The sequence below is a fragment of the Mastigoproctus giganteus genome, chromosome 5 (assembly GCF_048544385.1).
Source record: "Mastigoproctus giganteus isolate SK-2022 chromosome 5, ASM4854438v1, whole genome shotgun sequence".
NCBI classification, from domain to species: Eukaryota; Metazoa; Arthropoda; class Arachnida; order Uropygi; family Thelyphonidae; genus Mastigoproctus; species Mastigoproctus giganteus.
Genome location: NC_143579.1, coordinates 11,731,486 through 11,746,630, shown reverse-complemented (window position 1 = coordinate 11,746,630; position 15,145 = coordinate 11,731,486). Strand labels below are relative to the sequence as shown.

General features: G+C 37.0%; 1 protein-coding gene across 4 annotated transcripts in view; it reads right to left on the bottom strand.

Annotated features, from left to right (window-relative positions):
- Positions 1-15,145, bottom strand: part of LOC150085171 (5-taurinomethyluridine-[tRNA] synthase subunit MTO1, mitochondrial) — a 421,026-nt gene that overhangs the window by 77,387 nt on the left and 328,494 nt on the right. For all 4 annotated transcript variants that reach the window (XM_090373908.1, XM_090373907.1, XM_090373910.1 and 1 more), the window contains exons 23-24: positions 12,779-12,856; positions 6,764-6,816 (exon numbers count right to left, since the gene is read on the bottom strand). In XM_090373908.1, the coding sequence (XP_090230034.1) occupies positions 6,764-6,816; positions 12,779-12,856 (131 nt within the window). The remainder of the gene's footprint in view (positions 1-6,763; positions 6,817-12,778; positions 12,857-15,145) is intronic.

The following is a 15,145-nucleotide window of genomic DNA, read 5'->3' as shown; positions in this document are numbered from 1 at the left end:
CTTTACTAACAGAAGGCTGTCTTTTGAACTTCTCCTTGCACGGTGAATTTTTATGGTGCCACTCCATGGACTGTCTCTTCATTTCAGGTTCACAGTGGTGGACCCAGGTTTTGTCACCTGTGACTATGCATGAAAGAAAACCTCTCCTTCACTCTTGTAGTGCTGGAGAAGTTCCACAGAGATGACTTTCCAGGTTTCTTTGTGTTCATGTGTTAGCATTTTCAGGATCCACTGGGTGCAAACCTTGCTGTAGCCTAGTTCCTTTATGATGGTTATCACAGCAGGTTTCCTTATACCTACTGCATGGCACAATTCATGTGTTGTGATGCAGCAATCCTTTTTGATCAGTGTGTCAATCTGGCTCTAGTTGTCTTGCCACTGACATTACTGGCCAGCTGCTTCAGGTCTTGTTAACAATGTCACTTTCCTCACTTTTGAAGTGTCTTACCCAACGTCTAACTGTACTCACATCTACAGTATTGTCACCATAAACATTTTTGAGAAATATATGGATTTTGATAGGCATCACTTTTTCCTTGAGAGAAATTCAATCTTTGCTTGATACGTATATCTGTAATGTCCACCATTTTGAAACTATCCATGTGCTGCACTCACGAGCCCGATCACAGCACCACTCAGTATGGTGAAACTAGAGACCTCTAGTGACCACTCAGTGACACGCTAAATGATATACAGCACCATATTTGAAAGAAAAAAATTAGGAGGTATTACTTTCATACTGGTCCTCATATTTATCTGCATTAAATTATAAATGTATGCAACTATATATTTTTGTCTTGAGACTCGAACCCCAACTCTGTGATAGAGAAATAGAACAACACATCAGAACACAGGTGCAGACAGAAACAAAGGCAATAAAAATGGTTTCTAAACACAAGTTGTACAGCTCTTTCTACATTCAATGCCAGCAAACAGACTTTGATGAATTACTAAAGGACCACTGTTGGCCTGTGCAAACTATCATTCGACCTTTCTATGGACGACCCCCTGTTCCTGGCCCTAGGTTACCAGCTAGTGACTTAGCTATCGAATCAAGTGAGCATGAATGACAATCCATGCGTTTTTCAGATATCCAGGAATCTCTACAGGAAATAACGTCTACAAATGATTCATCTGTCTCTTCAGCCTACCAGAATTTGAATGACACTAACTCTTGTGAAAACATCTTTCTACCCTCTCACTTGCCAACAATTAAGCCAACAACTTATGCCTTACGGCAGCATCAAAAGATGCAATTACTGTATTCTATATGAATGCACACAGTCTTGTAAAACATAATGATGAAATCCTTGCTCAAGTGACATCATGGAATCTGCATCCAGACCTGATGGTTTTTACTGAGACCTGGTTCTCTCCTGAGGTTTCAATCCAAATTCCAGACTACTGTCTTTTTCAAAGTTGCAGAGGTGATTCAAAAGGTGGTGGAGTTGCTATTTATGTTCATAGTCATCCGTGATGCTCTGCCTTTCCTATCTCAAATCTGCCTGATCAAGCTTATGAACTCACTTTTATCCGCATTGCCTCTTTGGTGATCAGGTGTCTATACTGACCTCCCTCAGCTTCAGTTAACAGCTTCCTTGTAACTCTTGACAACACTCTTATCTCATTTCACAAGCAAATCCCTAAGCCTTCTTCTGATTGGTGACTTTAATATTAACATTCTTCAAAGCTCTTCCTCTCAGGTGCAAGACTCCTAGATGTCATGACTTCAAATGGTTTCTCTGTTCTTACCAATGGAGATATCCTGACTAGAATGGGAGAGTCCCACAATTCCCTTTTTGATTTCGCAATTGGGGAATGCTCTCTCACGTATGCAATACTTGATACAACTATTTCAGATCATCGTCCCATCTTAATGGTAATCGAAAATGAAATAAATGAAGCAGAGATCATGCACACTTTCAAATCTGTCACTCCAGACTCTCTCAATCAGCTTTGTCATGACCTGCAGCAGTCAACGTGGGATGGAGTGCTTGCAACAAGTGATCCTGAAATTGCAACGAACTGCTTTTTTAAGCATATCCTAAATATGGTATGAAAAATACGTGTCATATATCAGGAGCCCAGGGAATAAAAAGGCCACCTGGACAAGAGGGAAAATATGCCTGTTCATCTCAAACAAGATTTGTAATATGTTAAAGAAAAGAGATAACCTTGCAAGAATTGCTGGAGCAACAGGAATTGAGGCATATAAAATTAAATACACAACGTACAGAAACAAAGTCACTGACTGCATTTGGTCAGAGAAAAGAAAATACTATAATTCTCAACTTACAGGTATCATAACAAGTAAGAAAAAATGGACAGTTTTGAACAAACTATTACCGGGAAGGAAACTGAAATCACGGAGCTATGTTGGAGATGTAGTTGAAAACAAGGTACTCATTTCAGATGACGAGCTAAAAGCTACTGCCTTCTGTAACCACTTTATTTCAAGTGTGAATAACCTCTTTCAAGACGAACTTGACTCCAGAGACAATGAAATGAGAGAACAAATACTCAATCAGAAACTCTTTTTTTCTCGCTCCTCTCTCCGATCAAGATATTTTAGAGGCAGGGAATCAATTGAAAGAAAAGGGAGCCCCTGGTTTTGATGAAATATCTCCGTCTCTGCTGAAAAAGGTCCTTAGCTCAATTCTTATGCCACTGAAGCATACTTTCAATCTGGTAAATTCCCTTCTCAATTCAAAAAAGCAATAATCATCCCTGTTCCGAAGGGAAACCGTTGTAACTCCATAAACAACTTTTTCCCAATAGCTCTACTCTCAGTTTTTGCAAAATTATTCGAAAAAATTCTTCATAGCAGACTCATGGGTTTTCTTGAAGAAAATCAGCTCATCCATCAACAACAGTATGCTTATCGCTCTAAAAGATCCACTGATCTTGCAATTGTTGACCTGTTCAAGGATCATTGATAGTCTTGAAAAGGGTCACTATGCTATAGCACTGTTTCTTGACTTATCTAAAGCTTTTGATTGCATAAACCATACTATTCTACTTAACAAACTCAATAACCTTGGCTTCAGAGGGAAAATTAACCTTCTCCTTGAAGACTACCTTACCGATCGGCCATTTGTTGTAAGAACAAATCAATCATACTCTGACATCTGTTATTTCTCCAGGGAAGTACTTCAAGGCTCACTTCTTGGACTTATCCTATTTGTTCTTTACATCGATGAATTTCATTCTCTTCTTCCATCTTCTCACCTAGTAGTGTATGCTAATGATATTAATGGTATGCTAATTCCATCTTAATCACAGATAACAACCCTAATGAGCTTCAACTCAAAATCTCTGCCTTGCTTTCTGTGATGCATAATTGGCTTCAAAAGAATCAGCTTATACTGAATCCAGAAAAATCAAAATATATGGTGTTTAGAATGAAAAACAAACCACTAAATATTGATTTAGATGTAACATATAAAGAAAAACAACTTGAAAGGGTGAATGAAACCAAGTTTCTCGGAATCTAGCTAGATGATAAGCTAAGTTGGGCAAAACAAATGATAACCCTAAGAAAGAAAACTTTGTCACTAGCGGGAATACTCGCCAGGGCCTCTGCCTGGGTGTCTCCTTCTCTTCTCAGACAAGTATTCCTTTCTTTAATTCAGCCGGACCTCACCTATGGAATCATCTCATGGGGTACCACCAGCCAAGAAAACCTTGCGAGAATCAACTCCATTCTCGATCAATGCATTCGTTCGATTTTAGGCCTTCCCTGGAATGCATCGGTTAGTTTGAGATACAAGGAAGTGAGACTCCTAAGCATCTACCAGCTATTGCAGCATTTAATTATAAAAATGTTCACAATGATATTATGAGTAGTGATAGGCGCCCCCTCCGTAGCCAGGTGGGAAGGAGCAGCAGTGCGTAGCACACACTTATTGATTAGACTGGGGTTCGAGCCCATCACCACCAAATACAGAGGATGCGGAAAGGTCAGGGAATGACCACCGCATATCCCGGAGCAATATGGCCTTAGTTGCTAATGCTCCTAAAAACCAAAAAAAAAAATAAAAATAAAAAAATAAAAAATAAGTAGTGATGCTTTTCGAAGTCTTCTGTAAAGAAATGTACAAAACACTCCAATTTATTTACGTCTTTCCTGTTGAACATTACCTGTACAATTTCAGAACTATACATTTTTCAATTGTATATTCATCATTTTTTAAGGAAACACCCCCTAAAAAGCTTATGTGTTCTCCCTCCCTTTTTGCTGTTATCTCCCAAAAAAGTGTAGCATAAAATAGGGATAAATAAATTATTATTATTATTATATACTTATTTTTTACAACTGTATAACAAGCAATTACAATCTGGATATAACTACTCGTAAATGTTGAAATTTATTTTTTAAAATATATATTTATACATTAAAAATTTCATATCAGTTATGAAAAAAAATTGACAACTAGACTGAAAAATACTCCTATGGAGTAGAGTGAAAGGAAAATTATGTTGAAACATAAAAAATTAGTTGATAATTATTTATTGCAAAAATTAACTGAGCACAGAAAATGAGAGGACAAATGTTTCATTTTCACAGTACTTCAGCTGCTTTAGTAGATTGTCAAACTGATCTGTAAGTCCATTTTAATCAGTATTAGTAGTGTTAATGATGAAAGAAAGCAGCTTATATATCAGGCAAAAAAAAAAAAAATTCCACATCACCTATCATCCCCCCGCCCCCAAAGTCTGTCTAGTTCTATTCATCAAACTATCCACTTCCAAAACAATGAATGGACACACATCTATCCTGTAACCATCTTTCCTCAGTTTGAATTTATGCTTCCCCATGTGTGCCATCTCAGCAAGAAGAAGAATGCCATCAGCATTCAGCTCAACCAATCTATTCAAAAACTGCACCTCAATTAGATCTCCCTGCAGGTGTCTACTCTCCTGACACTGGTCTCCAAAACTGAAGCCTTCCTTGGCAAGAGCATGCTTTTGTTCCCCTCAATAATAGTAGAAGTAGTAGTAGTAGTGGCATGTGATGCAAGAAAGCAAGTGTATGAGCTTATGCAGCATCAGCTAAAAAAAAAAAAAAAACACACCATTCCCTCCAAATACCTGTCTAGTTCCTCCTTAAATTTATTTAACCTATCAACTTCCACGACAGATGGAAGTTTGTTCCAGCAATTAACCACCCGCTGGCTAAAGGCAAATTTCCACACATCTATTCTACATCTGTCTTTTCTTAAATTTGAATTTATGCCCGCTTGGTTCGTAATCTGAACAGGTGGAAGGATCCCATCAGAATTCAGTGTGCTCAACCCATTCAAGGCCTTATACACCTCAATCAGATCACCGCACAGGTGCCTAGTCTCCAGCCACTGCAATTTGCAGAACTTAAGACTCTCTTGGTAAGAGGATCCCTTCATTCCCCTCACCAATCTTGTTGTCCTTCTCTGTACACGCTCAAGCAAATTTACATCCTTCCGAAAATGAGGCCTCCAGACCTGTACGCAGTACTCAAGGTGCGGCCTGACCAGAGGGGACAATCACCTCCTTTTCCCTTTGTTCTTCTCTGCATCCATTACAGCAGACCCAAATCCTTCCTAAAATGAGGTCTCTAGACCTGTATACAGTACTCAAGATGCAACTGCACCATTGCTTTAAACAATGAGATAATCACTTCCTATCCCTGATAGCAAAATTCCTGTATATCATTGACAAAACCCCATGAGCTGGCAGCCTGTCTGTGCTGCTCAGAGAACTTCATATCTGACTGCACAATAACCCCTGCAGGTCTTTTTCACTTTTCACTACTCTGAGTGTAGTACTACACAGTTGGTATGTTAACCAAGGATTATTGCTACCCATATGCAGTACCTCTCATTTGCCAATTAAAATTCAGTTGCCACTTCTCAGCCTATCTGCCTAATTTTTATACATTTTATTGCAGTAGCATACCTTGATTACTGTCATTAACACCCTGCCAACCTTTGTGTCATCTGCAAACTTAAACATTAAGCCTGATATACCTTCATTAATAAAATAGCAACCATCAGGAGCAGTAATGACACAAAACACAGTTAGAATATACTCACTATTTTGTATAGACAGCACTACCAATTTTGTTAAAAAAATAAAATAAAAAATAAAAGTTTTTATAATAATACAGAATTAAATGTTTGTAAAAAAAAAAGGGGGGGGTTACATGCACATTTCTAATATACCAGAGCAAATGCCTTTATTTACCCTAATAAGGTAATTCATAATAAATGCAGTAAATATAATAAGTGACAATAGTTTACAGAACATAGTGTAGAATCAGATACTCAAAAAAACTTTTGAAAGGGTTAAAACAAGCACAGTCAGTCAAAAGTGAAATACACAGACTGAAGCATCCATCATCTGCTGTACTAATTCATCTGCTGTACTAATCCATCCATCATCTGCTGTACGGCAAGTATTGTATAGTTATATGGTACAAATACTGTATCATGTTCTTTTTTCAAAAATAATATTAAAATTAGAAAATGTTCAAATTAATAGGTCTGTTTTATATTATGAAGTTCGAAAGCAGTTACAAAATATATTTTTACAGGTCAGCTTGGCAGCTCCAAAGCAATCAAGATGCAGCTTTGTGAAGATGAAAAACTTGTATTCTTGCTTCCCATGATGAATTTGATTATCAAATAAAATGTGATCCTCATCCCTGATAAACAAATTGAATTCAACATATCAAAATACACAACAGTTTTGTAAAATAATGATAACTAAATGATGAAAATTTTACCTTTAGCTAAGAAGTCACGGTCTATATTAAATGGATTTCCTGCTAAAGCCCCACTGTACAAAATAATAATAATATAAATCATATACAATTTTGTCTTTCAATTTAATATATATACAGTATATATATATATATATAGACTTTTCTGTAATAAGTAATAATAAAAGGTAAATGGGAAAAACATTTGAACTGAATTGCAAGAAAAGTAGGAAAAGAGTCCCAGATCAGATTAATGCCATCAAATTATTGATGGCATTAATCTGATTACATCAGTCTGTAAAATAATTAAACAGTATGTAAGATACTTATTTAAGATAAAGAATTTGAACATTTTTTAAAGTACAATAATGTACAATAAAAGCTATCCCATAGAGCCCTAAGACCAAATTAATAGAATAAGAGTGTATTAAGCATAATAAAAGCATTCAGAGTTAGCCTATAAACCAATCTTTAGGCCAATAAGGAAGATAAGATTTTAGAATAAAAGCATATCAGACTATACCCATGTATCACAAGAAAATTTAAAGTAAACACTTTAAAATCATATTTATAAACAAGCATGGGCACATATAAAGTGGACACAATTGGGTTAGAAGAAAATTGTGACCTCTATAAACCTTTGCCTATAAAAATTGTAGGCAAAGTTAACCAGTGAGCCATGAGGCCAAAAGGCTTAGATAGCCTGAGTTGGTCTAATGTGTTATACCATATAAATAAACAAATAATTGATAATAAAATAAAATAAATGCAAATAAAATAAAATGATGATCATGAGGGAAATTACCGATATTAGGATATATTGAATAGTACATTTACAAGGATTAGCACCATTCAATACATCCGATCAATAATTTGCAAAAGCTAATTATGGCCTCATGGCTCAATGGGTATACTTTTATTCTAAAATCTTATCTTCTTTATTGGCCTAAAGGCTTAACTTTGAATGATTTTATTATGCTTAATACACTCTTATTCTATTAATTTGGCCTTAGGGCGAGACTGGGATTGCTTTTATTGTACTTCTTTAAACACTGTTCAAATTCTTTATCTTAAATTCTTTTCTTACATACTGTAGTAATTATATACATATGTATTAGTAAAATAAATGCACAAGGCATAATTCCTTATGGGTTTAAATAATTAACCATATAATATCGGTGTAAATACACCATAGTTACCCATAAATTTTCGATTGGGGACGAGAGTAGCCTTGTGCAGGTGAAGGTGAAGTTTTTACTGCTGAGGAACATAGAAGTTTTTTCTGTTTTATTAACTTAAATTGGCTTGGATTGGCATATTAACTTATTTTCTAGAGTAGCTTTATATTCCTAGTTATGATACTTAGTTTAAATTTTAACGTAGATAGAGATTTTGTAAGTTATTACTTAGTATCAGTAAGGGTATCCAATCCACGTGTTTAACAAATTTTGCAGAGCCGGAAAACCGGATGTTTTTAGCTCTACTTAGCCGTTTTATTGACCAATTGTTATATTAAATTATTTTCTGTAAGTAGATTATAGACCTAGGCAACATCCTTGATTTATTCTGAATTGAGACAGCAAGATTTTGGAAGTTAATTAATACTTAAGTTTCAGTAGATTTACCGTTCGTAACTTGCCGCCATTGTTATACAATACAACGTTATATCCCGAACTAGATAGCGGTAACTTAGTATAGTATATAATATTATCAATTAATCAATAAATTTATTAATCTTGTTGAATTTCATTGTCAATTAAATTGTACTTTTAATTAAATACATATAACAACTTAGATTTTACAAACATAACAAAATTGATTAATACATAACTTGGTATGGAACTTATATAAAGAAACTCGAAGATAATACTTGAAACTTAAAAAATATATCTATAGATATATAGTGTTACAACTGCATTGGGATACAAGTTTAGGGTTAAAATTTTGTACAGAAATTGAAAGTTTACTGAAATTGAATTGGAATCATGACTCAGACCAGAGTAGCAAAGCAAAAGGCTCAAGCTAAATGGAGTGCTGTGGCTCAGAGGAGAACTGAGGGGGGCAGTTGCCCTCTGAATGACAGCCTTTTAAAATGCACTGCTTGCTTGATATCTGTGGAGCAATCGGGTACAGGACATGATACTGCAAAGGAGGATGTCTTTGTGTGGCACGATGTAAGGAGTGTGAGGAAATGAGGCAACAACTCGGCGTTGTTACGGGCCTATATGAGAGCTTGAAGGACAGGGTGGATGCCCTCGAAGGATCTAAATTGAGGGGCCCATCAAGCTCTCAGTGGCTCAGATCAACGCCAGAGCTTGCACTAGATCATCATGCAACACAGTGGCAACCCCCAAAGCAGAATGCACTGGTCCAACAGGAACTAGTAGTTGTTGGTGACTCTATTGTCAGGGAAACAGGGAACATACTATGTAAAAAGGATAGGTGGAACAGAACCAGGGTATATCTGCTAGAGGCAAAGGTTGATGACTTTGTAGAGCAGATATCATCTTTTAAGGGCACAAAGGGTGATATTGTTGTACATGTTGGCACTAATTTTTTTTGTTATTTTGGTTTTTTTTTAGGAGCATTAGCAACTAAGGCCATATTGCTCTGGGATATGCAGTGGTCATTCCCTCACCTTTCCGCATCCTCCATATTTTGTGGTGACGGGCTCGAACCCCGGTCTAATCAAGAAGCGGTTGCTCCTTCCCACCTGGCTACGGAGGTGCCTCTTGTTGGCACTAATGATATTAAGAGAAGGAGACTGGCAGACTTACTTAAAAAGTACAGGTCACTGTTTAAAAAAAAGCCATGAATTAGGGTTGAATTTGAAAGTGTCTGAAATTCTGCCTAGACACGATAGGAGAGAGTATATGATGAGAGCCTTGTCGATCAATTCAGCCCTGGAAATATTGTGCAAGGCTCAAGGGGTAGAATTTTTTTCGACCTGGTGTGTACTTCTTAACAGGAGAGACTGCTTCTACAGGGAAGGCAATACACTTAAAATAAAAGGGTGCAAGAATATTTGCTGACAGGATAAAATTTTTCACAGCATGGTCTGTGCTTGTCTATTGGGAGAGACTATGTTTATAGGGATGGGATACATTTAAACAAAAGGGGTACAATAAAATTCATGATGCTATCAAGGCAGGTTGGAAAACTGCTTTCAGGGAGGGGTGAGGGGGGGATCAGCCCAGTAGATTAACAGCAGCCTCAGGCAGAAGTGAAAGAAATTCTTGCACTGCCTCTAATGGACATACAGCAACCTGGAAAGCAAGGTGATGGGGATTACAAGGAATGCTAAGGGTCTCCATAATACAAGGAAATACACGAGTTATGTTATGGGTATTAAGAGCAAAAACTGATGCATGCATACTTTTGTGTACACTGATGCCAGGAATATAGTAAACAAATTTGATTAATTTGAAGTATTGGTTAAGTCATCAAACATGGTGCCATTCAGACATAAGGGATCTGAAATTTGAACACCCAGCTGACATGGGTGACAAGTGCAATATTGAGTTAGTTTAGTGTGATGCAAGTACTGGGAAAACAAAAATAAGAGTAGGAATGCATTTTAGGCCTAATGACTGTGATAAGTATAATGAACAACTATACAAACAAACAGAGTGGGCCAGTAAATCAGAATGTCTTAAAATGAAAAATTTTAACTTACAAGATACTGACTGGAACTTGTTGGGCTGGTTACTCACACAGTAGCCAGACTTTTCTGGATTTAGTGGATGACTGTTTTCTATGCCCGCATATTAGACAGGCAACAAGAGAAAGCAATACTTGATTGATTATTATGACTCTTCATGTATTAGGAATCTCCAAATAAAGTCATTGTGGCATTGATCCCATATCAATATACTGTGATCACTGCCACTAGATGGCAGTGATCACAGTATATTGATATGGGATCTACTTAAAGGTGTAACTACTGTTAGAGGTAAATGGAAGGATTTTTCTTTCATAAAGGTGACTATGATGGTCTCAGACAGTTTAAATCTATGCAGTGGGACCAACTGATGATTTTACCAACTGCAAATTCTAAATGGGAAGCATTCAGAAAGTAATCAGTAGATGTGCGGAAGTTTGCCTCTAGCCAGCAGGTGGTTGATTGCTGGAACAAACTTCCATCTGTCATTGTAGAAGTTGATGGCTTAAATAGATTCAAGGAAGAACTTGACAAACATTTGGAGCGAGTGGATGGGTGAAATAAGGGGTTTTTTTTTTTTTTTTGGCTGGTGCTATATAAGCTTGCTTTCTTGCATCATGTGCCTTTGCTAATGCTAAAATATAAATACAGGGTGTCTCAAAAATATTGGTACAAACATTTAGGGGAGGTAGGTAACATCTAAAGGAATGTGAATCGCGTAGGAACCCATAACTGGAAATGTCATGGAAAAGTAGTAGCAGAGGCACAAGAAGCAGAAATGACACAAGACAGTAATTAGTGGCAAACATTTATTTGACATAATATTAACAATGGAGTACGAGATGGATGCATCTCAAGATGTTACAACAGATGCTCGAAGGTTCCACCATAAGACGCGATGCATGCATGACACCGACGCAGCATGGATTGGTCGAACACACCTGGAGATTCTTTGACAGTAGCAGCAGCACAGACGAATGTCACCACGAGATCCATTTCTGTCTCCACAGGCGATTCATACACGATAGATTTGAGGCCCCCCCCCCAAAGAAAGAAATCAAGGCTCGATAAATCAGGTGAGTGTGGGGGCCAGGCAACAGGTCCACCACGGCCAATCCATCGATGCCCAAAATGCCTGTTCAAATGGTCACGAACACACCTTCCATAATGGGCAGGCGTCCATTATGGAAGGTGTGTTCCAGCAAACGTTGTGTCTCACATTTGCTGGAACATCGTCAAGTATCCCTGGTAGAACTTGTTCAAGAAAGATCTGATATTTAGCGGAGTTCATGCGAGATGGTAACAGGTATGGGCCGACTAAGCAGTCACCGACCATACCTGCCCACACATTTATTGTGAAGTGATGTTGTGCCGCATGGGGGTGCACACTGTGTGGGACCTCTGCTAATCCATACACTAGGTGCATGTCTGCTAGCTCACAGTTCGTATATCGATGCATGCTCTTTGTGCGGCGACCTGCTTGAATGAGTAAACCAGAAATTTTCCCTCTCGCGAACTGATGAACAGCGCTGTGTACCGACTTACGGTGACGTTTCCGGTTATGGGTTCCTATGCGATTCATGTACCTAGTGTATAGATTAGCAGAGGTCCCACACAGTGTGCACCCCCATGCGGCACAACATCACTTCGCAATAAATGTGTGGGCAGGTATGGTCGGTGACTGCTTAGTCGGCCCATACCTGTTACCATCCCGCATGAACTCCGCTAAATATCGGATCTTTCTTGAACAAGTTCTACCAGGGATACTTGACGATGTTCCAGCAAATGTGAGACACAACATTTGGTTCCAACATGACGATGTTACCTACCTCCCCTAAACATTTGTACCAATATTTTTGAGACCCCCTGTATATAATTCCTCCTGATAAGTCTCAGAACTTGACTCCTCTCTCTCCCCCCCCCATACATTTTACTTATTTATTTATTATTTTTTTATTTTATTTATTGTTATTTTTTTATTTATTTATTTATTTTTTTTTTTTTAATTTTTTTTTTTTGCTGATAACCTTGGTCCAGCCCATCAGGGTACAGGAGCAATTTTGCCAGCCCCCACTGCTATAGCATTTTCTCCAGTGGGTGCAGGATCATTGTCCTCCCCGGGCAGACAATGTTACTTGAGGCCACACTGATGTTCCTAGTGCCACCTGCATAAGTCACCTACTTATATAATCAATGAATGTGTATTTAATTACAGGTTTTCTATAATCCTTCTTTAGAATTATAAATATTGTACTGTATCTATAAACAATTGATTATTTTTGTTCCTTCCAATCATATGCATATAGGTATATGTGCAGTTTATGTATAAAAACTCAGTGGAATAAAAATATAATAATATAATAATACACACAACTCACTTTCCAAGTGGTAAAATGCTAATTCTGGATAATAGATTTTCCAACCTCTCAGCATCCTGAGCAAAGTACCAGGCATAACTAAGATGAAATAATGATTTTCACTGAATTATTTTGACATGACTACAATATTGTCTCTATATTAATATCCTCATGCACAAAACTACAGGTTTACAAGATGCATCTTACTGTCGTGGTTAACAAAAAGTATCAGGAAAAATTACACGGAAAAGGAAATTGTTGTATTTATTTATTTACACACACACACACACAAAGGTAATTTATTAATAACAAAATTTTTGGATATAATATATTAATATTATTTAACAATAGCAAAATCATAATAATAGCAAAGTTTTTAAATTAAAACAAATACAGCAAAAAAAAGTTAATTTACATATTTAGGTAACTACTGCTATTACCATAAAAAATAAAAAAAAAGTATGTGTTCTTCCCTGAAGAAATCACTTATATGATACTCCTATTCTTTCTCATTATTTTTTGTCTGAAGACAAAAAATAATGAGAAAGACTATCATTTTGGTAGTCTACATTTGTCATTGGAAATGGATTTCTTTAGTCATTTAGAATACCATAGGCACCAGCATCATGCCAACATCAGAAAGGGATGAGCAGGATCATCTTTTATCTTTTCCATTAGGCACTGTGCTTAAAAAAGGCCTTCATAGACCTTAGGGCCCTAGGCATCATAAATTTTAGTCACACTGTGCATAGGCCTATGAAGTTTTTGGGGCCTACAAAAAGCCCTAAAAAACTATAATAAAATAGAATTCAATGATTTTATTCCAACTGAACAATTCTACAAACTAATTTTTAAATGCAGATTTCTAAGATAAAACCTTTCTTTGACTTTTTCTGTTAGTAAAATCATTAATAGCATTTGTATTGCAAGTAAGTTAGTGTTGGAATAAGTGTACTTCAAACCATATCTATAGATATTTAATTTCCTTAAAAACAAAAAATTAGATTTAACACGTGGCATTTTATTATATTTGATATAATGTAGTGAGGGCTCAGAATGAAGAATACCCAGGGCCTAAAACACCAAAATGGTAAGAGTCCCCAGAACTGGTGCTGGGGACTCTTACCATGGTGAAAGTAGACTTCCACTGTTTAATTTAATTACTGTAATTTGGTTCATCTGTTAATTAAGTGTTTGTTTTTTGTTAACATGGTAACAGCATGTTAACAAAAAGTAACCTAAACATGTAATGTGCTGCACTTTCAGCATTATTAATTTCACGTGATTAATTCAACTGAACTTTTTATTTGATTGAATTTTTTCTTTTTTTTTCTGGGGCAAGCCTCAGCTACAAGACGGGTTGCAGGTGGCAGATAGCGAATGGCCCATAGTAGGTGGGTTAGCTTGGAATAACCGATAAGTTCTGGACCAAGGCGGCAGAGATAACAGAGTGTGGAGGGATGAACTGTGACAGGTTCATTCTTTTTTAAATGCCACAATAACTCAATGACATCTCTGTGTCAAGGCGAGGAAATGCCGCCTTATAAGCATTGCCAATTTGCTGCCTTGCAAGAAGAGCTGGTGGATCAGCAAAGACTAGGGGAAGATAACCTTGACTCAAATCCCTGGTCCCTCAGGTTGAGGGTTGAGGCATCAGGTCAGCACCCCAGCACTTGGGAAAATACTTTACCACTAAAAATACCATTGTTACAGAGAAGTCGGATGGACTTAAAGGAAAATGACCTATGTGCGGAAAATGGAAGATTCATATTGGTACGTGGAATGTTTGGTGAAGCTCACATAAGACACAAGAAATAGTTGCAGAAGCTAAAGAGATGTACCTTGATATACTTGTCATGACTGAAACAAAGAAAAAAGGAAAAGGAAATGAACAGATTGGAGATTATGCTCGCTACTGGAGTGGGGTTGAAAAATCAGAAAGAGCCATAGCAGGTGTTGGTGTTTTAGTGGGTAAGAGACTAGAAAGATTTGTTAAGAGCTATGATCATATTAATGAAAGATGCATCAAAATCATTATCAACATACATGGCCAGGAAATAGTTTTATTGGGTAATATGCCCCTGTAGATGATGCGCCCGATGCTGAAAAGGACAAGTTCTACCACATGCTTTATGAACAAGTGGATTTAGTTAAGAAGAATCAACAAATGGTTTTGACAGGAGATCTAAATGGACAGATAGGATCAAAAAAGGAATGACAATGCAGTGGGATGCTTTGGTGAGGAGACTGTGAATGACAATGGTGAGAGGCTTATTGATCTCTGCAAAAAGTACCATCTGAAAATTCTTAACACTTTTTTTCAACACAAAAATATCCATAGATATACATGAGAGTGACCATCCCTCCAGCAGAAATCAATCATAGACT